The sequence below is a fragment of the Hylobates moloch genome, unplaced genomic scaffold (assembly GCF_009828535.3).
Source record: "Hylobates moloch isolate HMO894 unplaced genomic scaffold, HMol_V3 SCAFFOLD_5, whole genome shotgun sequence".
NCBI lineage: Eukaryota > Metazoa > Chordata > Mammalia > Primates > Hylobatidae > Hylobates > Hylobates moloch.
In genome coordinates this window covers 86,521,431-86,545,433 of record NW_026652280.1, presented here as the reverse complement: position 1 = coordinate 86,545,433, position 24,003 = coordinate 86,521,431, and the positions used below count along the sequence as shown (strand labels likewise).

Below are 24,003 nucleotides of genomic sequence, written 5' to 3'. Positions count from 1 at the left end.
GGAGAATGCCAGGCGTCCTCATGGGGAAGCATTTCACAAATGGGTACGCTCGGGCGGTCCATCGCCTTGAATCGGAGCATTCCCGCTGAGTCACCCAGGAAGCCTGTGGTGTTGAAACTGGTCCGGTGCCTCGTGCTGATTAATGAATTACAAATCCCCCACCCATGTGCATTCTCCCTGGTCACTGGAGGAAGAATGAAGAACCTTGTGAACTTGAGGGAAAAAGTCCCGCCAAGTGGCCTCTTCTCGCCTCTGGGCCGGGCAGTGGGCCTGCGGTGCCCTCTTCCTCCCCCGCAGGGGGCATTGTGAGCTGGTTAGTCACCTGCCCCAGCCCCAGCGCCTCGCTTAGCTCTAGCTTTTGGAAATGGGACAAGCGGCGGGACAATAGGCAAGGGGGGCGGTCAGCCCAGACAAAGGGCAGCAGGAAAAACACCATCACTTGCTCCCAGGCCAGCTCGCTGGCATTTGGGAGAATGTGTCATTGCATTTACTCAAGGAGGAGGAGGGAAGGTTAGAGATGAGGAGGCAGAGGTAGGGTGGGAGTAGGGACCTCGCACAGGCAGATGTAGGGTGGGATCAGGGACCCCGCACGGGGCAGGGGGCGGTGTCCCCAGGCCAACGCCAGAGGAGAAGCCCACCCGAAGCCGGCGCTGTCCCCCGGCTCCTGGGAGTCCTCAGACGGACTGATGGCCTCCCCGCCCCCTCCCCCAGGAGGCCCAGGGTGGTACCGCCACAGCCTCGCCTCACCTCACCCCCCCTCGGTGCTGTGGGAGGGAGAGGGAGCCCCAGAAGCCCTCCCTTCCCTCCTCCCCCGTCCTACCCCCACCCCGGGGAGGGCCGCTACAATTTGTGGTTACAGCTTTACACGTCAGAAAAAAAAAAAAAAAAAAAAAAAGTTTGCAGAATGTCCCACACCGAAGAAAAAAAAAAATCCGAAACCGAGCGAAAAAAACCTGCGAGTGGGCCTGGCGGATGGGATTATTAAAGCTTCGCCGGAGCCGCGGCTCGCCCTCCCACTCCGCCAGCCTCTGGGAGAGGAGCCGCACCCGGCCGGCCCGGCCCCAGCCCCATGGACCTCCGAGCAGGTAGGAGCCAGGCGGCCGAGGCCCCGGCCCCCGCCCCGCCGAGCAGCCACGAGATCCGGTTCCCGTCCTGCCCTGACCCCCGGGAGCCCCGCGCCGGGGCCGGGCCAGGGAGCTGGGCTCGGGCCGGGGGAGGCACGGCTGGGCGCCCTCGAGAGGGGCCGGGCGGGGACGCGGCATTCCTGGAGTCTGCACGGCGGAGCCAGGAGGTGGCCGGGAGCGGCAGGGAGCCCGGACGATCGCAGACCTGGGGAGGCGGCAACCTGGAGCCCCAGCGAGGCGGGTCGCAGGAGCCGCAGCCCCAGAGCCCCGCGCACAAGTCGGGGCCAGAGAGTCCGAGGCGGGGAGCGAGGCTGCGGGTGGGAAGAGGGGCTGGGAGAGGAAGAGGGAGGGAGGCCGGGGGAGCCCGAGGCCGGGCGACGGGAGGCGAGGGGAGGCCGACACCTCGGGCCGCGCCGCTCTTCCTCCCCGGCCCGCCGGGAGGGGTAGGAGGGCGGGCGGGAGGAAGGGCGGGCGGCGGAGAGGAGGGCGGAGGGCAGCGCCGAGCCTGGCTGGGGCGGGCCGGACGGGCCGAGCCGCGCCGCGGGACTCGCGGCTTCCTCCTCGCTGCGCGCCGCGCGGCCGGAACCCTCCATGGTGCCCACGGCCGGGGAGCCGGCAGCAGGTAGGGGCGGCGGGCGGCGGCCGTGAGTCCCCCGGGCCACCGTGGCCTGGGAGTGATTATTGTTGGGCGGGGGGCGGGCGCAGCCGGGCCGGACCCGGCAGGAAAAAGTCTTGTCACCGGCCAGGGAGCGGCGGGAGCAGCCGCTCAGCCCGGGCGGGAGAGGAGTTGACGCGCGGGAAAGGGCAGCGCCGGGCAGAGCCCGGAGCCCGGTGCCCCGGACCCCGCCCCCGCCCCCGCCGCCGGGAAGGAGCGACCGGGCGGGAGCGGGAGGGGGCGGGGCCGGGGGCGCCGAGGCCACACAGGGGGAAGGCGCAGCGCCAGGAGGGGTCCCGGAGCGAGAGGTCACCGCCGGGAGGGAGGGCCAGCTGGCAACCGCCGCCGTGCAGCTTCCCGGCCGAGCCCCTCGAAGGAAACCTTCGAAAGAGTCCCTGGGGCTCGCCAGAGGTCCCCTCATGCTTGCTCTCCCCACCCGCCTTCCTTTCCACAACTCCGTGCTGGGCTCCTGGAGCCCTCCCCACAGACCCCCCCCAATCCCGGAGGACCCCTGTTCCCCCAGCTCCCAGCCTGTCCCTCCCCCCGGGGTGTGAGGGGCTACCAGGAGAGGAGGGGAGACGGGCGGGTGCAGGCTAAGCCTTGGAGAGAGGCGGGGGGTGGGGGGCACTGGGCACGCTGCTCTTCTCTTACCCTGACCCAGGGATACCTCCGTGCTTTCACTGCCCCCGACTGACCTCCGCCACAGCTCGGGAGCACACGTTGCCCCTCACACCGGACAGGACGCGAGTACATATTCCCCTAACAGACCAGACGCGCTCCTGGCCAGCTCAGACACCCTCGCTGCCCTGGAGCCACACACTCCACCGGGGAGGAAGCAGAGATGGCAATTGTCACCCGGCAGCCCCAGAAGTGACACTGCTGATCTCTTGTCCGTCACACTTCTGCACACCACCCCTGCCCGCCACCCCTGCACACCAGCCACTGGCTCACTGACACTTCACATTCCTCCCCACGTCCCACCTCTTGTGCACACCTGGCTCCTGCACTCTCCCCCAGCCCCTCCCGTGCCCCTCTTGATAACAACACCCTTTCCAACTCACCCACCACTGCCCTGGACTCCTCCTTCACTGCTCCCCCTGCCTCTGGCTCTCAGTGGGCTGCTGGGCTCCCCCCTGGCTCTCCGCTGGCCTCCCTGAGCACACCCAGGGCCCTCTTGCGGCACAATCAGGAACCCTCACTCCAGCCAAAGCCCAACTCCTGTCTCGCTTGCTTGGTTACTGACTTCATAAGGCAGTGGGGCTGGCCCACCCTCAGCTTCTTCCCCTGGGCCTCAGTGACCTCTGTCATTTAGGCTGGAGGAGAAGGGCACGAAGGGAGATGCTGGAGAGGAGAGGAGAGATGAAGCCCCGTGTGTTTCCTCTAGGAGGAATTGAGCATGCATAGTGTGACCTCCTTGTGCAAGCCCACAGTCACCAGACGGGTTGGTGGCAAAGCTAGGTCTCCCGATTCCCAGGCCCATGTGTCCCCACTCACCAAGCCACTTCTCAGTGGCCTGGGGGAAAGGGAACCAAGGAAAAGGCAGAAGGGAGAGAAGTAAGAGAGGGGAAGGCAGCAGCCCAGAGGTTGTAAGGAAGATGGGTTTCTGTGGGCCTTTGCCTGGGAAGGCAGGTCAGGACACGCCCCTAGGGCAGTTTCCTACCGTCACAATGCCTGGACCTCACCCACTCCATCCCTAACCCACTCCTCACCCACTCTACCCACCTAACCCACTCCATCCCTCAATTCCCCTCAACAGACCCCTCCAACCACAGCCAGCGCTGGTCCTGGTCTGGCCTTTCCTCCTGGCTCCCATATTCAGCCCAGCCTGAGGCCACCATGCCCCACCTCTGGAGCTCTGCAGTGCCTCCCTGGTTGCAACATTTAGGGCTTACAGTTCTTAGCGTAGCTCTTATAGTCCCAGGTGCAGAGATGCCCGTTGACTTGTCCTACCACCCTAACCACTCTGGCACATCTGCACGGCTGAACCCTCACCCTCACTGGGAAAGGTCAGCCTGGGGGCGTCCAGGCTAGGGACTGAGGGGCAGCTGGCTAAAGTGGCTAAAGACATGTGCTCACGGGTGCGCCTGCCTGTGCAGCTGTCTGGGTGGCCAGTCACTTCCTCGGGCTAAGGGAGAGAGAGAGAGAGAGAGAGAGAGAGAGAGTGTGTGTGTGTGTGTGTGTGTGTGTGTGTGTGTGTGTGTGTGTGTGTTCATGAGGAGAGCCTTGGTTCCCAGGGCCCAGGGATCTGGATGGAATTAGGGGCTGGCTGGGGGTGGGGGCCAGGATAGGGGGTGGGGGGCTGCTGCAGGAAACGTGAGCTGTACTGGTTAGCTCCTCACGTGCTCAGCCGGATTTATAAACACACAGAGAAGACGGGATGTAAACAATCAGTGGGCAGCAGCCAGAGGCAGAGCTGGGGCGGGGGCTGGGCTGGGGGCCAGGACTGGTGGGGAGAGGGAGAGGGGGACCTAGGACACAGCCCCAGTGGCCGGGGTCCACCTGCACAACATGAGCCTGAGAGAGGATGGATGAGGGCTCCAGGAAGCCCACCACACACTCTCCTCAGGAGGCAGGCGAGCTGTGCTGGGTTCCCGAGCTCACGACTAAACCGCAGGTGTTCACCCCACGCTGCTTTCCCTCTTGCTGCCTGAGACACGGCACGGCTTTGCCCAGAGTGGAAGCTGTCATAGCAGGGGCAGAGCCCTGTCCTTCTACTCCCCTTTCTCCTCTCCTAACCTCTTCTCCCTCTGGATTCCTGAGAGCCCTTCCCTCTTTCTGGTTCTCTCTGTGGGCCGTCGGATCCTTCTGTTCTCCCCTGCCCCCTACCCGCAGCCTGCAACTACACAGTTACCTCAGAACTGAAATATTCCTGGAAACACCGGCCTCGTCTGGTTAATTTCATGAGCCGTTTTTTCTGCCCAGATGACTTAGTTCTTGTCTATCCAAAGGCTTCTCCCCCTGCTGTCCCTGTGTAGGGAGCTGATCTCCCCTAGGGATGTCCTACAGGGCTCAGAATGGGAGAGGGTAAGTCCCGAGCTGGGTTCCTGACAATACCTCTTGGCCATGACAAAGGCAGAGCCTAGGACTCTGGCCAGCATGTGGGTAAAGAGGCAAGCCTAGCTCCCAGCTCCGGCTTCGGTTGGGACCTTCCGCCTCGCCACTAACTTTGAGTGAAGCCAGACTTGATGCTGAAAGCGACCTCAAGGCTGGGAGTGCCGCTGCCCAGTTCAGCAGGTCTCCAGTCTCCAAAACTAATGCTATTCTGTACCCGTAGGATCCTAGAGGTGACTGCCAGATCCCCAGGCTTGGAGTTGTGTTGGGATGTGAGGAACAGGGAGGAGAAAGGAACTGAGTCAGGCAAGAGCTGGGGATAGAAAGGAAGAGTGAGGAAAGCAGCGTCCAGGAGGAAGCCACAAGCTCAGAGGGGACAGGAAAGGGTGAGCTGGTCTCCCCAGGGAGCAGTTGAGTGCCTGACCCTACTCTCTGTCTTAAAACACACGGGTGTACACACACTCACACTCGCCTCAAACCAAGACCCTGTGACTGGTGGCACCCCACCCCCATGCTCCCTCAGTAAAGCCAGCCAGTCACACATCTGAAGGAGTCCAGACTGACCAGGTGGGCCACTGCCCAAGTCCTCACTGACCCCTGTCCTCCATGAGAGATGTTTTATACAAATGGAGTCTTGCATCCTTCCTAGTTATTAGCCCTCTCCAAAACTCTGCCCCAGCACTGTGATTAGACCTAACCTAGTCTTCATTCTTTCTTGAATCCAAACCCCATCCTAACCATGGGCAAAGCGTTACACCTATCTAAGTTATTTCTACCTATCAAAGCAACCTATGTCGTTATAGAAAAATCTGAGAGTATAAAATATGAACTATAGGGGTGGTGGAAAGAGAAGGTGGCAGCAAAAAAAAAAAAAAAAGGAAAAAAAAGAACTATAGGAAAGAAACCACTCATGACCTCACACCTATTCAAGCTGAAAACCCAAACTAGCCCTGCTCTTCATAACATGACAAGCAGCACCCCATCTGATACCTAAACCGACCAAGTTACAGCCCTCCAACTCACCCTCTGCCTGCCCAGACCTCACCACATCCCCTGCTGGACTCAAACCTCAACCGCACTAAATCAACCAAATCCCAAGTCTAAACTAATCTGAAGCTTCTAAAGTAACCCAGTCCTTAAACCTAACCTAGCCCAATGCCAATTATATCTACCCTAGCCAAACACTAACTGCCTTTGCCAGTCCAAAGTATCCACTGAATCCTCACCTTGGTCCTCACTTAAAATCCCAGAAAAGCACATTTCCCCACTGCCCATGTCCCTCCTTACAGCACCCAACCCTGGCCTCTGGACTCCTGGTATCCTGGGATGTCCAAACTCTGCAGTGCCATCAGCCGACAAGCCCAACTCGTCAAATGCACCTCTCTCCCTTCCTGTCCCCACCCTCGCAGGCTGATGGAAAGGCCTCATTGAAGTCCAACTTTTCCCCACCTAACACCAAGAATGGGGTGAACCTACACACTGCCACCATTCCCTGACAGCGAGCACTAAATCTCCTTCAATCTAACCCCACCCTACGCTTCCTACACTCAGGAATCACATCCTAGAATATACCGAAAACTAGCCCCATAAGGCAGCCCGACCCTGGTGGTCTAACCCTATACCTTGCTTCCTATGGGCGACTGTGTTCTTGGCGGCTGCCTCTCTCCTGCTTCCTCCCTTAGGGCTGACTGTGCTCAGCCTGCCAGCTCTGACATGTGCTGTCTCCCACCCTCTGACTCCCCTCAAGCTGCAGTGGGACTGGGAGACTGGCAGGAAGCTAGGGTACAACTGGAACACAGGTAGGTCGACCTGCAGTCCCTAGGCCTGGCCCTGTCCCACGCATACATGTTGGCACACACACAGTGGCACACATGCCAAAAACTCTCGCAGCTGACACACAGATCCACTCTCAAGTATCTACTGATAGACACTCATGCGTGCCAAGTCCTCATCCTCAAACATACACATGCCTCCTTTTCTCTCCCCTCTCGCCAGGAGTGTTTCCCCTCCTCCATCCCCTCTGCCTCCCATCTGGTGTCCCACCCTCACCCCCCTCCCAGCCCAAGGTGGGGACAGACACCTGAGGGGCTGCCAGCTGCTTCCCCATGTGGGCCCGGGCCGCGCTCATGCTTCTTGTCCCTCCTGCCCACAGGGGACTCGTGGGGGATGTTAGCGTGCCTGTGCACGGTGCTCTGGCACCTCCCTGCAGTGCCAGCTCTCAATCGCACAGGGGACCCAGGGCCTGGCCCCTCCATCCAGAAAACCTATGACCTCACCCGCTACCTGGAGCACCAACTCCGCAGCTTGGCTGGGACCTATGTGAGTATCCAGCGTAGGAGTCTTAGAGTTGGGGAGGAGTGAGGAGTTGCGGAAAGAGTCCTAACCGTGGAGGGTCCTGGTAAATGATGGGGTAAGGAGGGGCTCTTTGGCTCCCACCAGTCCCCCTGTCTGGTCTATCTCCTGCCCTTCCCTCTTAGGTGGCCCCCCCACTTCCCCATCCCTGGCCCCAGGACTAGGCATGTGGGCAGGCCTCGCACCCGCCTTGGCCCATTGCCCCACTGGCTGCCAGCCCAGCCGCCCGCCTCTCCCTGGGGGCTGGGGAAGTCTCCTCTGTTTACACCGTGTTGTGGTGTCTCTTGCGCGGGCGGGGTTGGGTGGGGACAGAGGGGCCCCACCTCCCATGCCTGCGTTCCAGCTCGCCTCTGCCCCTAGACCTGGGGCCCTGCTGCTCTGGACCCAGGGGCCTCCCTTCCGTCTGCCTCTCCCATCCTAGCGGGGCCTCCTAGGGGGGTCATGGGGGAAGGGGACTGTAGGGAACCCAGGCAGTAGTGGCAGGGGGTTTAGGGTGTGGATGGAGGTTATGCTTTAAGGATTTGGGGGTGGTCCAGAGGTGTTCAGAGAGCCCAGGAGAGAAGGAAGGAGGGTTGGAGAAGCTGAGGACCATGGGGAACCGGCCCCCTCTTCCCATGTTCCTCTTCCACATCCCAGACCCTACTCTGGAGCCAGGGAAAGAAAAGGGAGGAGGGTGGCGGGGGAGCTGGCTCCAGCCCCAGGATACACCGAGGAAATTAGTTTGTCTCTGTGCTTGTCAGCGTGTGAACCTCCCCCTGGGCCCTTGCCTATCCCAGGCCTCTCCCCTTGCTTCTCCCTTCTTTCTCAGTTATACATCTCCCTCATCCCTTTCCCTGGGCCCCAGCCGCTCCCTCGAGGGTTGTCAAGGGCTCTGCCCTCTTCCCTATACCATGCTGTCTTCTATAGCCTTCCTCCTGTCATACTCATGAGACTGCCTCCACTTCTTCCTTCTGCAGCCCTGCTCCTATCAGCTGAACCCTTCCTTCAGAGTGTTAGTGAGTACCCGTCTCTCCCCAGCCCCTCAGCTGGTGGGCCTGGGTGTGTCAGTGGCAAATGGGGCTCTGGTACCAATGGGCCACTCTCATCTCTCTCTTGTTCCTTGTGCAGAAAACCTTTGCTTCACTCCACTGCCCTCTCTAGTTCCCGACCCTTTTTCTCTCCTGGCTTTCCCTGCCAAATTTCTCGAAGGAGTGGTCTACACCCTCTGCCTCCACTTCCTCTCCACCCACTCACTTCTTAACCCCCTGCAATCTGGCTTCCAGGCCCCAGCAGTGGTTCTCTCCAAGGTCGTCAGGCACCTCCTTGCCAAGCCCGACAGTGTTTTGAAGCCTCATTCTCCTTGCTGTCTGTTTTGCAGCCACACTGCTGAGCGCTGCTGCCTTCTTGAACTCCTCTTCCTTGGTCTCTGCACTCTCCTGGGCCACCTTCTACCTCTCCAGCTCCTCCAGGCTCCTCTTCCTCTCTGTCCTGCCCCCACAGCGGGCACTCTCCCAAGGTTTGCCCACCCAGCCAATCAGCACGTCCTTCCTGAGCGTCTTGTGCGTCTCCTCCTCCTTCTTTTTGTACGCCTCTCCATTGGAGAGCTCATCACTGCTGCTGCTTCAACTGTCACCTGCATACAAATGATATCCTTATTGGAGAAACTCAGGGAGGCCATGAACAAAGAAGCCTAGCATGGAGACAGGGCCAGTGTCAGGGGACACAAAAAATAGAAACTTTGGGAGCAGGTAACTCCTCGGTGGTGAGCCAGCGGCTCTGCCCTCCTCCTTCCCCATCACCCTCTCCTTTTCACAGCTGAACTACCTGGGCCCCCCTTTCAACGAGCCTGACTTCAACCCTCCCCGCCTGGGGGCAGAGACTCTGCCCAGGGCCACTGTTGACTTGGAGGTGTGGCGAAGCCTCAATGACAAACTGCGGCTGACCCAGAACTACGAGGCCTACAGCCACCTTCTGTGTTACTTGCGTGGCCTCAACCGTCAGGCTGCCACTGCTGAGCTGCGCCGCAGCCTGGCCCACTTCTGCACCAGCCTCCAGGGCCTGCTGGGCAGCATTGCGGGCGTCATGGCAGCTCTGGGCTACCCACTGCCCCAGCCGCTGCCTGGAACTGAACCCACTTGGACTCCTGGCCCTGCCCACAGTGACTTCCTCCAGAAGATGGACGACTTCTGGCTGCTGAAGGAGCTGCAGACCTGGCTGTGGCGCTCGGCCAAGGACTTCAACCGGCTCAAGAAGAAGATGCAGCCTCCAGCAGCTGCAGTCACCCTGCACCTGGGGGCTCATGGCTTCTGACTTCTGACCTTCTCCTCTTCGCTCCGCCTTCAAACCCTGCTCCCACTTTGGGAGAGCCAGCCCTGTATGCCAACACCTGTTGAGCCAGGAGACAGAAGCTGTGAGCCTCTGGCCCTTTCCAGGACCGGCTGGGCGTGTGATGCGATCAGCCCTGTCTCCTCCCCACCTCCCAAAGGTCTACCGAGCTGGGGAGGAGGTGCAATAGGCCCTGTCCTGTCCTGTTTCTACAGGAAGTCATGCTCGAGGGAGTCTGAAGTGGTTCAAGTTGGTGCAGAGGCTCTCATGGCCTCCAGCTTCTTGCCTACCACTTGGCCAGTGCCCACCCAGCCCCTCAGGTGGCACATCTGGAGGGCAGGGGTTGAGGGGCCACCACCACACATGCCTTTCTGGGGTGAAGCCCTTTGGCTGCCCCACTCTCCTTGGATGGGTGTTGCTCCCTTACCCGCAAATCACTCTATACATCTAATTCAGGAAACAAACATGGTGGCAATTCTACATAAAAAGAGATGAGATTAACAGTGCAGGGGTGGGGTCTGCATTGGAGGTGCCCTATAAACCAGAAGAGAAAATACTGAAAGCACAGGGGCAGGGACAGACCAGACCAGACCCAGGAGTCTCCAAAGCACAGAGTGGCAAACAAAACCCGAGCTGAGCATCAGGACCTTGCCTCGAATTGTCTTCCAGCATTACAGTGCCTCCTCTCTGCCCCCTTTCCCAGGGTATCTGTGGGTTGCCAGGCTGGGGAGGGCAACCATAGCCACACCACAGGATTTCCTGAAAGTTTACATTGCAGTAGCATTTTGGGGTGTGGGGTGGCAGCTCCCCCAGGCCCTGCCCCCCAGCCCCACCCACTCATGACTCTAAGTGTGTTGTATTAATATTTATTTATTTGGAGATGTTATTTATTAGATGATATTTATTGCAGAATTTCTATTCTTGTATTAACAAATAAAATGCTTGCCCCAGAACTTAGTCTCTTTGCCCAGCCTCACCCCTCCTGGTGCTCATCAGACTCTTGCCGCCCCCGGCTCCCACTCCCTGCTTGCCTCTGGTGGATCTGCACAGAGCTCTGGGAAGAGGCCCTCTTCCTCCCTGCACTGGGGCGATGGGCGCACCTCAGACTTGCCCACTCCTGCTGCCACCACCAACCCCTTGATCCCTCAGTCCTCCCACACAGCTTCTGTCCACCCTAGGTTTCCCATACCTCGCCTTTGCTCAGTCTTCCTCACCTTTCTGGGATTTGTTTTCTTTTTTTTTTTTTTTTTTTTTGAGACAGAGTCTCGCCCTGTCGCCCAGGCTGGAGTGCAGTGGCGCAATCTCAGCTCACTGCAATCTCTGCCTCCAGGGTTCACACCATTCTCCTGCCTCAGCCTCCTGAGTAGCTGGGACTACAGGCGTCTGCCACCACGCCTGGCTAATTTTTTGTATTTTTAGTAGAGACGGGGTTTCACAGTGTTAGCCGCGATAGTCTCGATCTCCTGACCTCGTGATCCATCCGCCTCAGCCTCCCAAAGTGCTGGGATTATAGGCGTGAGCCACCGTGCTCGGCCTTGGTTTTTCTTTGAGAGAGTCTCACTCTGTTATCCAGGCTGGAGTGCAGTGGCGTGATCTTGGCTCACTGCAACCACTGCCTCCTGGGTTCAAATGATTCTCGTGCTTCAGCCTCTCGAGTAGCTGGGATTACAGGGGTGCACCACCACGCCCGGCTTTTTTTGTATTTTTAGTAGAGACGGGGTTTCACCATGTTGGCCAGGCTGGTCTCAAACCCCTGACCTCAGGTGATCCACCTACCTCAGCCTCCCAAAGTGCTGGGATTACAGGCGTGAGCCACCTCGCCCGGCCAGCGTCACCTTCCTGGATTGCATTAATGGTCTCACAGGTCTGTCTTCCCACCTTGAATTTCTATTTCTGCCCTCTGGCCCAGCCTCCTTATGATGAGCAAAGCTATTCATCTGCCCTTCTGGTGCTCTACCCTGAGCAGTCAGCCCCTGGGCTTCACTCCCCAGCTTCCCCAGGACTCCTGCCTGTCTCTGTCCACTGGGGCTTCAGGAGCAGTGACCCTCACTTCAACACCCTTCCTCTCTTCAGGAGGGAAACAGACTGTGACCAAGTCACAATCCTCAGCTATAAATTCTACTCCTTTCTCTCCAATGTAAGACAGCATATTTGGGAAAAGAGAAAAACTCAGATTGTGAGAGAATGGGATAGATGCTATTCAAGGGATGGCCTAAGCTCAAATCTCAGACTCATAACCTATGAGTGACCAGTTCCCATCAGTAAAGCGGGGATAATTAAATACCCTTCTAAGACTGCTGGAAAGGATAACAGGAACAACAAAGGGCAGACGCTTGGCTGTAGCAGCAGCAGCTGTAGCCATTACAGATTACTTAGGCTCTAGCAACATGTCATGACAATTTAGTTAGGAACCACTGGGTAAGTCAATGGATGAACAGCTCCCAGGTAATACATGGATATTTTATGGACCTTGAGAGCTTGTTTGGAAGTTCTAGCAGGGGAGCGAGGCTACTCGTATACCCTTGACCAAAGACTGATCCTCCTCTATCAGGGATGGTCGTCCTCTTCAGCAGAGCGCACAGCTTCGGGAGGGATGCACGAGGAGCTGTGAGGGAGGAAGGGGACAGTCGCCTAGACAGCCAGATCAGCCGAATCAACCCTGGTGATCAATGGGGTGACAGATGTCACAGCCAGATCGTCCTCACATCCTACATGGATATGTTATAAGGGCCTCCTGGAGATAATGCCTTAAGCAAAGAAAGTAAGAAATGATGGCAATGTCAATCAGTTGACAAATATTTTCAAGATCGAATTACCTGCCTGTGGTGTAGAAAAGCCAAAAGAAGCCTAAAACCTAATTTGGCTCCTGCCCTTACGGAGCTTCTAATCTACTTGAGAAGAAAAGATCAATGTACGTGAAATAGTAAGGGCCACAGGCATATCTGTGCGACGCAGACACAGAACTGCCGGCAAGTGCAAGAATCACTAGAAAAGGGAGAAGTCAGAATGTAGGTGCAGGAGCTACTAACTTGCTTGTGGGTGAGGCAAGCCAGCTCTGCTGAATGTCCCTGAGTCATCTGACCCAAGTTAGAGGGAACATGCCCCACCCTGAGGGGTCCAGGCTCCTCAGGTCGAGACATCTGCCTAGGCATGGCTAGGGGCACCTGCAGGCCCTGCCCCCTGCATAACAAGATAGAAAGGAGAGGGTATCAGGGCTGTCTCCATACATAGTCAAAATAAGCTGTGGCCTGTGATATGCAAAGCATTAAGTAGGGGCTATAAGGAATACAGAGGTAAGTAAGGAGGAGGTTTTATCATCAGAGAGCTTACACAGTACTATCCTGTTGAGTTTCTTGGGGACAGCTTTTGAGTCTTCTTCTCACTATACCAGCACCCAGCTTAGACTCCATCCTAAAGAAGGTGCTCAATGAGTGTGTTGGACAAAACAATCTAGAAAAGGGAACAGAAACCCTTCCCTGAATGGTAGAATACAAGGCAGAACTCGATTAAATGCAGAGAGATCCAGGCAAAATACTACAGAAGACTAGAAAAGAGAGACTGCATCTAGTTACGTGAAGGCCCTCTAGGCTGTGAGCCCTATTAGGGGAGAAAACAGCATCTGAAGTTATTGCTGACTTCCATAGCTGTATTTCCAGTGCAGAGCACACAGCAAGTGCTCAATAGTTACCTTTTCCATAAATGCATGTGGTGGGATTTGACACCATTCTTGGAGGATGGGCAGAATTCAGACAGATGGAGATGGGGCAGAATAAGAGTTAGTTAAGTGTGGCCGGGTGCAGTGGCTCACGCCTGTAATCCCAGCACTTTGGGAGGCTGAGGTGGGCAGATCACCTGAGGTCAGGAGTTCGAGACCAGCCTGATCAACATGCAGAAACCCGTCTCTACTAAAAATACAAAATTAGCCGGGTGTGGTGGCACATGCCTATAATCCCAGCTACTAGGAAGGCTGACAGGAGAATCGCTTGAACCTGGGAGGCGGAGGTCGCGGTGAGCCGAGATCATGCCATTGCACTCCAGCCTGGGTGACAGAGTGACTCCAACTCAGAAAAAAAGAATTCAGTGTATTTGTCTTTTTCTTTTTATTTATTTATTTATTTTTGAAATGGAGTCTCGCTCTGTCACCCAGGCTGGAGTGCAGTGGCATGATCTCGGCTCACTGCAAGCTCCGCCTCCCGGGTTCACGCCATTCTCCTGCCTCAGCCTCCCAAGTAGCTAGGACTACAGGTGCCCACCACTGCGCCCGGCTAATTTTTTGTATTTTTAGTACAGACGGGGTTTCACCGTGCTAGCCAGGATGGTCTCGATCTCCTGACCTCTTGATTCGCCCACCTCGGCTTCCCAAAGTGCTGAGATTACAGGCGTGAGCCACCACGCACGGCGTATTTGTCTTTTTCAAGCAAATAACATCTTGAGGGCAAGGCCCACGATTTATTCATCTTTGCATCCCTACAGCATTTTAGTGCTTTGTTGTTTTTTTCTTTTGAGATGGAGTCTCGTTCTGTCACCTAGGCTGGAGTGCAGTGGCACGATCTCAGCTTACTGCAACCTCCGCCTCCCAAGTGCAAGAAACTCTTCTAGCTCAGCCAACCAAGTAGCTGGGATTACAGGCATCCACCACCATGCCTGGCTAATTTTTGTATTTTTAGTAGAGACGGGGTTTCACCACATTGGCCATGCTGGTCTTGAACTCCTGACCTCAAGTGATCTGCCCACTGTGGGCTCCCAAAGTGCTTGGATTACAGGCGTGAGCCACTGTGCCCAGCCCTACAGCATTTTAGTGTAATGCCTGGTACAGTAAAACTTTGATAATTTTTTTTTTCTTTTTTTTGAGACACAGTCCTGGTCTGTCCCCAGGCTGGAGTGCAATGGTACGATCTTGGCTCACTGCAACCTCCACCTCCCAGTTCCAGCAATTCTCCCACCTCAGCCTCCTGACTAGCTGGAATTACAGGCATGCACCACCACATCAGCTATTTTATTTTATTTTTTTTGTATTTTTTTTATTAGAGATGGGGTTTCACCGTGTTGTCCAGGCTGGTCTCGAACTCCTGATCTCAAGTGATCCACCTGCCTCGGCCTCCCAAAGTGCTGGGATTATAGACGTGAGCCACCGCACCCAGCCAAACCTTGATAATTTGACTTAAACTGATTTAAAGAGTGTCAAGACATCAGTTAACAGGGTTGCTATATTAGAGAAAAATTTAAAAAGTGTGTCAAGACAATAGTGTTTTGGAAATTGACAGAAAAGGCCAGGCACAGTGGCTCACACCTATAATCCTAGCACTTTGGGAAGCTGAGGCAGGAGGCTCGCTTGACCCCAGGAGTTCAAGACCAGCCTGGTCAAAATGGCGAAACGCTGTATCTACAAAAAACACAAAAATTGGCCGGGCGCGGTGGCTCACGCCTGTAATCCCAGCACTTTGGGAGGCCGAGGCGGGCGGATCATGAGGTCAAGAGATCGAGACCATCCTGGCCAACATGGTGAAACCCCGTCTCTACTAAAACTACAAAAATCAGTTGTATGTGGTGGCACACGCCTGTAGTCCCAGCTACTCGGGAGGTGAGGCAAGAGAATCGCTTGAACCTGGGAGGCGGAGATGGCAGTGAGCCGAGATTGCGCCACTGCACTCCAGCCTGGTGACAGAGCGAGACTCCATCTCAAAAAAAAACCCAAACAAACAAAAAACAAAACAAAACAAAATTAGCCAGGTGTGGTGGCACACCTGTGGTCCCAGCTACAAGGGAGGCTGAGGCAGGAGGATCGCTTGAGCCTGGGAGGTCGAGGCTGCAGTGAGCTGTGATCACACCACTGCACTCCAGCCTGGGTGAAGGAAGGAGCTGATCAACAGTCTCAGATGCCCCAGAGGAGCTCAAGAAGAATGCTGAGCAAAATCCACTGGCTTTGGCAATCAGGAAGTCTCAGGCAACCTTTGTGAAACAACAGGTGAGAGGCAGCCACCGAGTTGTGAGATTAATGAAGGCCATGGTGGGCAGAAGTAGAAGGGGTAAATCAAGTCCCTCAGAGTTTGCTGGCAAAGAGACCAGGCACGGCGGCTCACAACTGTAATCCCAGCACTTTGGGAGGCCAAGGTGGGTGGATCACATAAGGTCAGGAGTTTGAGACCAGCCTGGCCAACATGGCCATCTCTACTAAAACCATAAAAATTAGATGGGCCTGGTGGTGCATGCCTGTAATCCCAGCTACTCAGGAGGCTAAGGCAGGAGAATCGCTTGAACCTGGGAGGTGGAGGCTGCAGTGAGCCAAGATCCCACCACTGCACTCCAGCCTGGGCGAAAAGAGCGGGACTCCGTCTCAAAAAAAAAAAAAAAACAAAAAAAAACCCCCACCATCTAGAAAGGTTAGCAAGGTCACAGAAGGCTTTTGTTTGTTTTGTTGTTGTTGTTGTTTTCAATAGAAGTGATCTAAACATGTTATTGCTGAGTGAGTAGGGGGTGGGTGGAGAAAAATGGGGAGGTTTGGAGAATGGAGTAAGGAGACAACCAGAGGAGAGCCAAAGTGTGTCTGGGCAGCCAAATAGAACCCAGTGATATCAGCAGGCACCTTTGCCGTGGACCTGTCACCATGGGCAGTGACATTCCTTAGCATTTCAGAGGGAGGGGATTCTAGGCTGCTGGAAACTACTGGAATTGGCAGTAAGGGAAGGGTGGTCAGTGGAGGGAAACAGGAGGGGATAGGCCGGGAGAAGAATCCTGAATGGGGAGCACTGGGGTTCCTGCATGCTGAGGACACAGAACGCTCCCACGGTGGCGGTGGCGTGGCGGAGGGAGAGGCGGATGAGAACACCATCAGAAAGGGCGCTTCAGAGTGTGAGTTCTTGAACTCTCTCAAATAGCCCCTAATGATGGTGACAGGGGATGTGAGCTGCTCCTTCGTGTTTTGGCACTGTGTCCTACAGGCATATTGTGAAAACGCCAGCACCACGGCACAGGGAGCACCTGGTAGATCACAGGGCACTGGCGTTTTCTGTGAGTGAGTCATTGGTTTTCCATCCAGAGCTGCTTCAGGAGATTCGATGAGTTTTGTTGGTTATCGAGGTTCTACCTCATAAGTATGGCCTTAGAGTCAGAGGCCCAGGTATCCAGAGGCTAACATGAGACTCTAAGGCCTTGCAATGTCAAAGGGTGGAGGGTGCGTTATCTCTAGTAGTCCTTATGTCCCCACAAGGATAGGGAGAGTGGGCAAGAGAAGACCCTCCTCTCCATCATCTCCAGATAGCATGTAAGGATTGGAAATCTCGTTGTCATCTTGGGTGCTTGGAAACACACCCATGTTTGAAAGAATGAGCATAAAATGGAGAACTATCACTTGGGGCAGGGGCAACCTCTGGGGGAAGTGGGGCTAGAGGAGGCTCTGATGGGAGATGGCACAATACTCAGACCTTGCCAGTTTTCCACTTTTGCAAAGACTGACCCACCATCCAAGACTTACAGGCCGCCTCATGATATGAGAGGCTCATTCAAGCACTGAGTTTACACACACATGCACACACACACTTTCACTTGCCACAGCCACCCCAAATGGGGAAGAGCAAAGGGAGGCCCTCTGTTCCCCTTAACCTAGAGGGCAAGGGCTAGTGACTCAGTCCTGGCTGGGCACTCTGATGGGCAGCTTCGTCTCAGCTTCCCCTTCTGCTGTGGAGCTACAACTGTCCCCGCCTTTGTTCCTTCAATTCTCAAGCTCCCTGACTCAGCCTCGTTCCTGAACTTCCCAGCAGGGGACAAAGCCCTTGTCAGTGGGGTGGTGTGGGGGCAGTGGCAGTGAGGGGGATCTGGGGGAAAGCTGTAGAGTCAGAGTTTCTGTCCTTTTCCCAGTCTCAACCTTCAGGGTCCCTCAGCCTTGCCAACTTCAGCGGTCACCTCTAGGCTCCTCCCCAGCTCGCCCAGATCTCTCTCTGAGGCCAGGCTGATGGGGTGGAAATGGTTAACTAGAACCTTCCTCCCACCCAGCTGGGCAAAGTCTGACACCTGGTGGCCAAGGTGAGGAATGGCCAGAAGGCCCCTTTTCAAGTCTGCGCGGAACTGCTCCAGAGCCTGGATGGCCAAGGTGAAAGAGGAGGTGACTAGAGGAGGAGGTGACTAGAGAAGGAGGTGTGGAGGGTGGAAGGAGCAGGACAGAAGACAGCAGTGGTAGAAAAACCCAGAGATAGGGCTGGGTGCAGTGGCTCACGCTTGTAATCCCAGCACTTCGGGAGGCCAAGGCGGGCGGATCACGAGGTCAGGAGATCGAGACCACAGGGAAACCCCGTCTCTACTAAAAATACAAAAAATTAGCCGGGTGTGGTGGCGGGCGCCTGTAGTCCCAGCTACTCGGAGAGGCTGAGGCAGGAGAATGGCGTGAACCTGGGAGGCGGAGCTTGCAGTGAGCCGAGACTGCGCCACTGCACTCCAGCCTGGGCGACAGAGCAAGACTCCGTCTCAAAAAAAAAAGAAAAGAAAAACCCAGAGACCCCTTCCTTTCCCCTCAAGCTGCTGCAATGGAAGCACATTAGGCCAGAGAACCTGGACCAGGAGAGGAGGGAGTGTCTGGGAAGGCAGTGAGGGACTAGGAAGGACTGCCTGAAAGAATTCTGGCCCACAGGGTGAGGAATGGGGCCCACGGTGTGTGAGTATGTTGGGGGCTGGGGCCAGGGGTATTCTGGCTGCCAGAATCTCCTGAGTGGGACTGACTTCCAGCTCAGGGTGGGTGGCAGGGCCCAAGGGCCTGAGGAAGGAGGATACTGGCGAGAGGGAAGAAGAGCTGGATCCACCCCATAGCCCACTGGGCCCCAGGCAGCTGCTCCCCTCTCTCCACCTGCCTCCACCTTCCCAGCTCTACCTGGCTCTCCCTACAAACCTCATGGTGAGGTGGGGGAAGGGAATGCAGGCACAGTGCTGAGGCCCCCATTCTGCCACATTGTCTGAGCTAAGCCAGACATAATCCTTCCCTTGGGTGCAGTCAGCGGTGGGCCTCAGCCCCCGGGAAGGTGCTGGGTTTCTGTTTCAGTTCTTTTCTCTCCTGGACCCCCAGGACTCTGGGCTTGGCCCTGAAGCAAGGGTCTTGGGTATTACCAGGCTGAGGTGCGAAGGTCACTCCTACTAGTCTCATCACCAGCCTCTGGGTGTCAGGGCTGACACAAGGGTCTCAGGACATTCCCCCAGGGAGAGAGAACTCAGCACCCAACCCAGACCTCTGGCCTGGCCATCCAGCCTGAAGCCTGAACAGGCTCCAAGATAGCAGTTTAGGGAATGAGGCCAGGATGCTGCCTGAGTAGGGGAAGGGGTTCTAGGCAAGAAGGTACAGAAGGTGGATAGGGTTGGACAGCAAAGAAGGAAAAGACCTGAGGATGGGAAGGCCAAGGTCCAGCCTAGTCACCAGCGCACCTTAGGGATCCAGGTGCTGAGTCAGGGCATGCCAGTTGGACAGGGATGGTTCCAAAATCCCTGGGTGCCAACTCTTTCCTAGGGGCTCAACCCCACTGCCATCTAAGAGAGAACAGCAATGCTGCCTGCAGAGAGTTCCCTCAACTCCAAGCCAGAAAGCCAGGCCTAGGGTGCCTGCACTTGAGTTGACCACTCTGAATCTTTTTCTGGGGTGTGGGGGTAGCTGAAGCCTGAGGGAGACATCTTCTAGGCTGGGTGGGGGCCTGAGCCAGGCAAAGCTGGGGAAGCTGGCGGGGACAGCCCAGCCAACATCTACAGAGCAGCTCAGGATGCCAGAGGCTGCCCAAGGAGAAAAGGCAATAGGCCCAGGCGGTGGTAGGAGCTACTGTGGCTGCCCAGCGGCACACCCCATTTCACGCTCCCTGGGCGGTGGCAGGGCCCCACGGCTATCAGCTTTCAGGGGTGGGAGGGACTGGGAATGAGGAGGGGTCTGCCCCACCCATGGCTCCCCACTCCCTCAGGGCTTGGTGGACTCAGGAGGTGGGTGCCACACACCTCTGGAAACAGCCCAGGAACCCTTGCTGAGGCCCTCTGGGGAGGGGGTAGTAAATCCCCCAGAGCCTAGACACCATCCCTACCTAGCATGCTCAGTGCCTGACTGGACTCAGCACCTAGGCCCTTCCCAGCCCTGGCAGAGACGCCTCCCTGCTTCCATCACTCTCTGCAGGGACACTGTCTCCCTGAATGTGGGCTCCACTTAGTCCACAAGGCAGCTGGGGGGATTAGACTAGGCCCAGCCCAAACAATACAGCAGAAAGGGCCCTCCAGCTCCATGCAGTGCCCCCACAAGCTCCCTCCTCCAGCAGCCCTCCTCCAGGACACCGATGGGGAGAGCCAGGCAGGACGCGGACCCTGAAGACATGGCCTGCTCCTCTGCCTCCCCTCTGGTGGTCTCCTCTCCAGAGCAGCTTCCTCCCTTGTGCTCACGTGTACCAGTGGCTTAGCCCTCTTCCAGTGCAGAGCACCCAGACCCCAGAGCAGGGAAAGGAGGAGGCAGAGGCCTCTGAGCAGGCAGCAGCCCAGGAGTCTGTGCCCCACCCTCCCAGTATCCCTGGAAGGAAGAACCTGATGGGATCTCTGGAGGGTGATTAGAGCTGGGCTGGTCCCTGTGCTGGTTCCCAGACTCCCACTGGCCAGTACTTTTGCCTCTTGCCAGGAAGTTGGTGAGGGGGAGGCAGCAGTATGGGTGAGTCAGTGATGACAGGAGCCCAAGGGACAAAGGTCATGGGTGGAGAATTGAGAGACATTGTTTACAGCAGTCCACCTCCTCCAGGAGGCCTTCCAATGCTAATCATCCCTGTGGTCCTAAACAATCTCTGACCCACCCTTTCCCTCTTCTAGTAGGAATTATAGCCGCTCATTGACAACTGTGCATCTGTCTGTGACAGTGAGCTCCTGGGGTGCAAGGGAGACTGTGGTTTGATTGGGGCCCTACAATGCCTGTGACTATCAGCAGTGATAATCATTTAGCTATACTTCCTACTTTCAAAAACTTTTTGACATCTATTTTAATTAACATGTAGGAAAGTGCTTAGAACAGTACTTGGCACATGGTACGTGCAATATGAGTGTTAGGTTTATTGTTAATACTTTCTGTTCAGACTCACATTATTGTGAGAGACAGGGCAGATTTTGCCAATGAAGAACTGGGGATCCAAATACATTGTGGTGGGGGGACCAGACCCTTGCTCTGCCTTCCTACTCAGTATGGAATCTTCCTGACGGGTGGGGCGGGCCGGGCACGACTTGGGACCCCAGGAGGGCCAAAACGGCAAACACTCGGACTAAGAGTGGGCAGCATCTTTGGGCACAGACTGTGAGAAAGGAGGTTTCAGAACCCATGGGCTTTTCCGGCCAGGTCTCCTGGGGCCGGTGGGGGTTGGGTGGGAGCCGGGAAGGGGCCTGGATTAGCCCAAACTCTCTTCAGACCTCCAGACCTGCCCCCACAACGCGGGGCGGGCCAAAGGACCGAGTGAAGGCTCCAGCTGGGCTCTAGGGAGTTACAAACTGGCCACGGGGATTAGCGAAGCTGAAAAGAACATTTGCCTAGGAAGGGAAAACGGGAAGTGAGAGGCTGAAGATAACTCTCCTGAAGTCTCTCGGGACCCACAGCAGACCAATGGGGGCCGGGGGAGGTGGTGAAATCGGGGCATCCCGACAGGTCCCCCACCCCAGCCTGCCCCTCCTCCCGCCGCCCACAGCTGTGGCACCGCCCCGCCCCTCATCCTACACTGCCTACCATTGGCTAGCGCCAGGGCCCCGCCCGACAGAGGCGGCCTGCCATTGGCTGAAGTCTTTCCTGTTTGCGTGCTTTTGGGGGTGGGGGAGGCGTCCCTCCCTGGACCCCGGCGACTTCCTCTCTCGGTTTGTCTGGGTCATCTTGTCTGCCCGCCGCTGGCCTGGCCCCGTCTGTCTCTCAGCAGCTGTCTTTCTCGCGCCCACTGGCCGGTCTCTCCTCTTCCCCGCAGTTGCCGCCTTCTCTGCCTGCCTGGGTGGCCGCCATGGGCCGGAAGCGGCTCATCACTGATTCCTACCCGGTTGTGAAGAGGAGGGAGGGGCCCGCTGGGCACAGCAAGGGGGAGCTGGCACCCGAGCTAGGTCTCTGAGGTGTGAGGGAGGCAGGAGGAGTGGACACGGAGGGGCCTAGAGGACGTGGGCGGAAGGGCCGTTGGAAAGGGAAAGGTGGCCTGTCCTCCCCTCCCGACCCCAGGTCTCCTGCGGGGTGGCAGAGGCAAAGGGCTGGTGAGGAAGGCTGGGAGGTGAGGGGCAGGAGACTGAGGCCAGCCTCGCACTGAAGAGCAGCTGTCATTGCAGGGGAGGAGCCCCAGCCCCGCGACGAGGAGGAAGCGGAGCTGGAGCTGCTGAGGCAGTTTGACCTGGCCTGGCAGTACGGGCCCTGCACCGGTGAGAACCCACCCAGCCAGTCCCGTCACCCACACGTCTCTGAAGTCACCCAAGCGCTTGCGTGACTCTGACCCTCAGGCACTGTCTCCCCGCAACACACACATTCTCCAGCTCAGACTCTACCCCACCCCCCGCAAGTCTCCAGAGTCTTTTTCCCATTCTGGCAGGGATCACACGGCTGCAGCGCTGGTGTCGGGCCAAACAGATGGGCTTGGAGCCTCCCCCAGAGGTGTGGCAGGTGCTGAAGACCCACCCCGGAGACCCCCGCTTCCAGTGCAGGTCAGAGACAGGCCGGGAGGGCTTTCAGGGGAGCCAGGGCCTTCTCCAGGCACCGTCACCCTGCTGTCCTGACCTAAGGGAGAAATGGATGGAGGGTTGGAAGGCCTTGCTGAACAGGCAAGAAGATTCTATGAGGTGCCTGGCTCAGGAGGACACGCTACTATAATTTTTTTTTTTTCGAGAGAGTCTCGCTCTGTTGCCCAGGCTGGAGTGCAGTGGCGCGATTTCGGCTCACTGCAAGCTCTGCCTCCCGGGTTCACGCCATTCTCCTGTCTCAGCCTCCCGAGTAGCTGGGACTACAGGCGCCTGCCACCACGCTCGGCTAATTCTGTTTTTGTATTTTTAGTAGAGACGGGGTTTCACCGTGTTAGCCAGGATGGTCTTGATCTCCTGACCTCGTGATCCACCCGCCTCGGCCTCCCTAAGTGCTGGGATTACAGGCGTGAGCCACCACACCCGGTCAATAATTGTTATCTCTACAAGCTAGTGGGGGGGCAAAGGTACATCCAGGACCCAAGGAACTATCTAATTAGAACTGAGGGGTTTCCCAAGGACTATGGGCATGGCCAAGAATAAGCTGGTGAAATCAGATCCAGGGACTCAACAACTGATTCTCTCTTTCTCTCTTTCTCTTTCTCTCTGTGGTATCCCTCCCTCCCACCCCATCTTCCACAGTCTCTGGCATCTCTATCCCCTATGAGGCACCATGTAGGACCTCCTGCCCTTAGCTCTCTTGCTCACCACCCAAGAACCTCAGGACAGAAGCGAGAGCCCATTGCTCCTGCTCAGCTCAGTCCCGCTGCAGAGGAACCCTTGGCGGGCAGAACCTGGAGGTGTCAGAGGCTTAACTCCTCCATCTAACCAGCAGGCTCCCAGAGCTCCCTGGAAGAGCCTACGCAGCTGAAGCAGAGTGCTTCTAGATGGAGAGTGGTCACTGGGGAAAAGGACCTGGCCATCACCTTCCAATACCTGCTGCCTGTCTCCCTGACCCATGGTGTGGCAAGTTAGGCACAGTCAGACATGGACAGTTGATCCATGAGGAAAAGATGCTCTCCCACCTAAGGCCAGGAATCTGAGAGCAGGACTGGCTGAGCTCCCAGGGCAAGGGGTTCACTAATGCTTATCAATAAAGAATATTGAGCCTGGAATCCTGACCTTCAGTCCTTTGCTGTGGCCCTGCTTTGACTGGCAGCCCCTAGCAAGTTAGGAGATGAGAAGGCCACCACCACAGCTCTTTTCCTTCAAGAAAGTCCTAGGCCTGAGAGGGAGGAGACAGTCATCTTGAGACCGATCAAGTCCTCGGAAGAGCTGAGCGACCTCTGGTGCCCCCTGGTGGCCCACAGGGAAACTACTCATGACTCACCTTCCTGGAGCAGCCAGGGAAAACCTACCTACCTGACCAGCCAGCCACCTGCCTTGCTAAGCGGTGCCCACCTCACAAACATGGGTGCTTTGCCAGAGAAGGACCCCTGGGGTCCATAGCTCATGAAGTCCAAACATATCGATACATTCCCAGCAAGCACCTCTGGCTTCCCACATCGGGGGATCCAAATGTGGATCCCCCTTGATCCAAAGCAGGGCTGGTGAGGGTCTCAACTTGCAGGACCTGCTCAGACATGACCATCATCTGAGGGGCTTTGGTAAGAAACTGATGGCCGGGCGCGGTGGCTCATGCCTGTAATCCCAGCACTTTGGGAGGCCGAGGCAGGTGGATCAGGTCAGGAGATCGAGACCATCCTGGCTAACATAGTGAAACCCCGTCTCTACTAAAAATACAAAAAGACTTAGCCGGGCATGGTGGTGGGTGCCTGTAGTCCCAGCTACTCGGGAGGCTGAGGCAGGAGAATGAACCTGGGAGGTGTGAACCTGGGA

At 56.8% G+C, this 24,003-nt stretch overlaps 2 protein-coding genes across 5 annotated transcripts; both read left to right on the top strand.

The window, feature by feature from the left end:
- The first annotated feature begins 624 nt into the window (after positions 1-624).
- Positions 625-12,160, top strand: CLCF1 (cardiotrophin like cytokine factor 1). 3 transcript variants are annotated; one of them, XM_032153620.2, is made up of 3 exons: positions 625-1,085; positions 6,983-7,149; positions 8,977-12,160. In XM_032153620.2, exons 1-3 carry the CDS (start codon positions 1,070-1,072, stop codon positions 9,469-9,471), a joined length of 678 nt encoding a protein of 225 aa, XP_032009511.1. In that variant the 5' UTR covers positions 625-1,069; the 3' UTR covers positions 9,472-12,160. The 3 variants fall into 3 exon arrangements, with proteins under 3 accessions (XP_032009511.1, XP_032009510.1, XP_032009509.1); XM_032153619.2 differs by lacking the exon at positions 625-1,085 and adding an exon at positions 1,568-1,746; XM_032153618.2 differs by lacking the exon at positions 625-1,085 and having other exon boundaries at positions 6,654-7,149.
- Positions 12,161-21,411: 9,251 nt separating this feature from the next.
- POLD4 (DNA polymerase delta 4, accessory subunit) lies at positions 21,412-23,279 on the top strand. Of its 2 annotated transcripts, none has more exons than XM_032153616.2 (4): positions 21,412-21,546; positions 21,763-21,852; positions 22,020-22,131; positions 22,807-23,279. In XM_032153616.2, exons 1-4 carry the CDS (start codon positions 21,450-21,452, stop codon positions 22,829-22,831), a joined length of 324 nt encoding a protein of 107 aa, XP_032009507.1. In that variant the 5' UTR covers positions 21,412-21,449; the 3' UTR covers positions 22,832-23,279. The 2 variants fall into 2 exon arrangements, with proteins under 2 accessions (XP_032009507.1, XP_058294982.1); XM_058438999.1 differs by lacking the exon at positions 22,807-23,279 and adding an exon at positions 22,478-22,793.
- The last annotated feature ends 724 nt before the right edge of the window (positions 23,280-24,003 follow it).

What these genes read in the sequence shown, in the direction of transcription:
- CLCF1 (XM_032153618.2), top strand. Translation starts at nt 6,676, where the DNA reads ATGTTGGCACACACACAGTGGCACACATGCCAAAAACTCTCGCAGCTG. An exon ending in GCAGCTTGGCTGGGACCTAT is followed by an intron (nt 7,150 to 8,976) that starts GTGAGTATCCAG and finishes TCCTTTTCACAG; the next exon opens with CTGAACTACCTGGGCCCCCC.
- POLD4 (XM_032153616.2), top strand. Translation starts at nt 21,450, where the DNA reads ATGGGCCGGAAGCGGCTCATCACTGATTCCTACCCGGTTGTGAAGAGG. An exon ending in GGAGCTGGCACCCGAGCTAG is followed by an intron (nt 21,547 to 21,762) that starts GTCTCTGAGGTG and finishes CTGTCATTGCAG; the next exon opens with GGGAGGAGCCCCAGCCCCGC. An exon ending in GCAGTACGGGCCCTGCACCG is followed by an intron (nt 21,853 to 22,019) that starts GTGAGAACCCAC and finishes CCATTCTGGCAG; the next exon opens with GGATCACACGGCTGCAGCGC.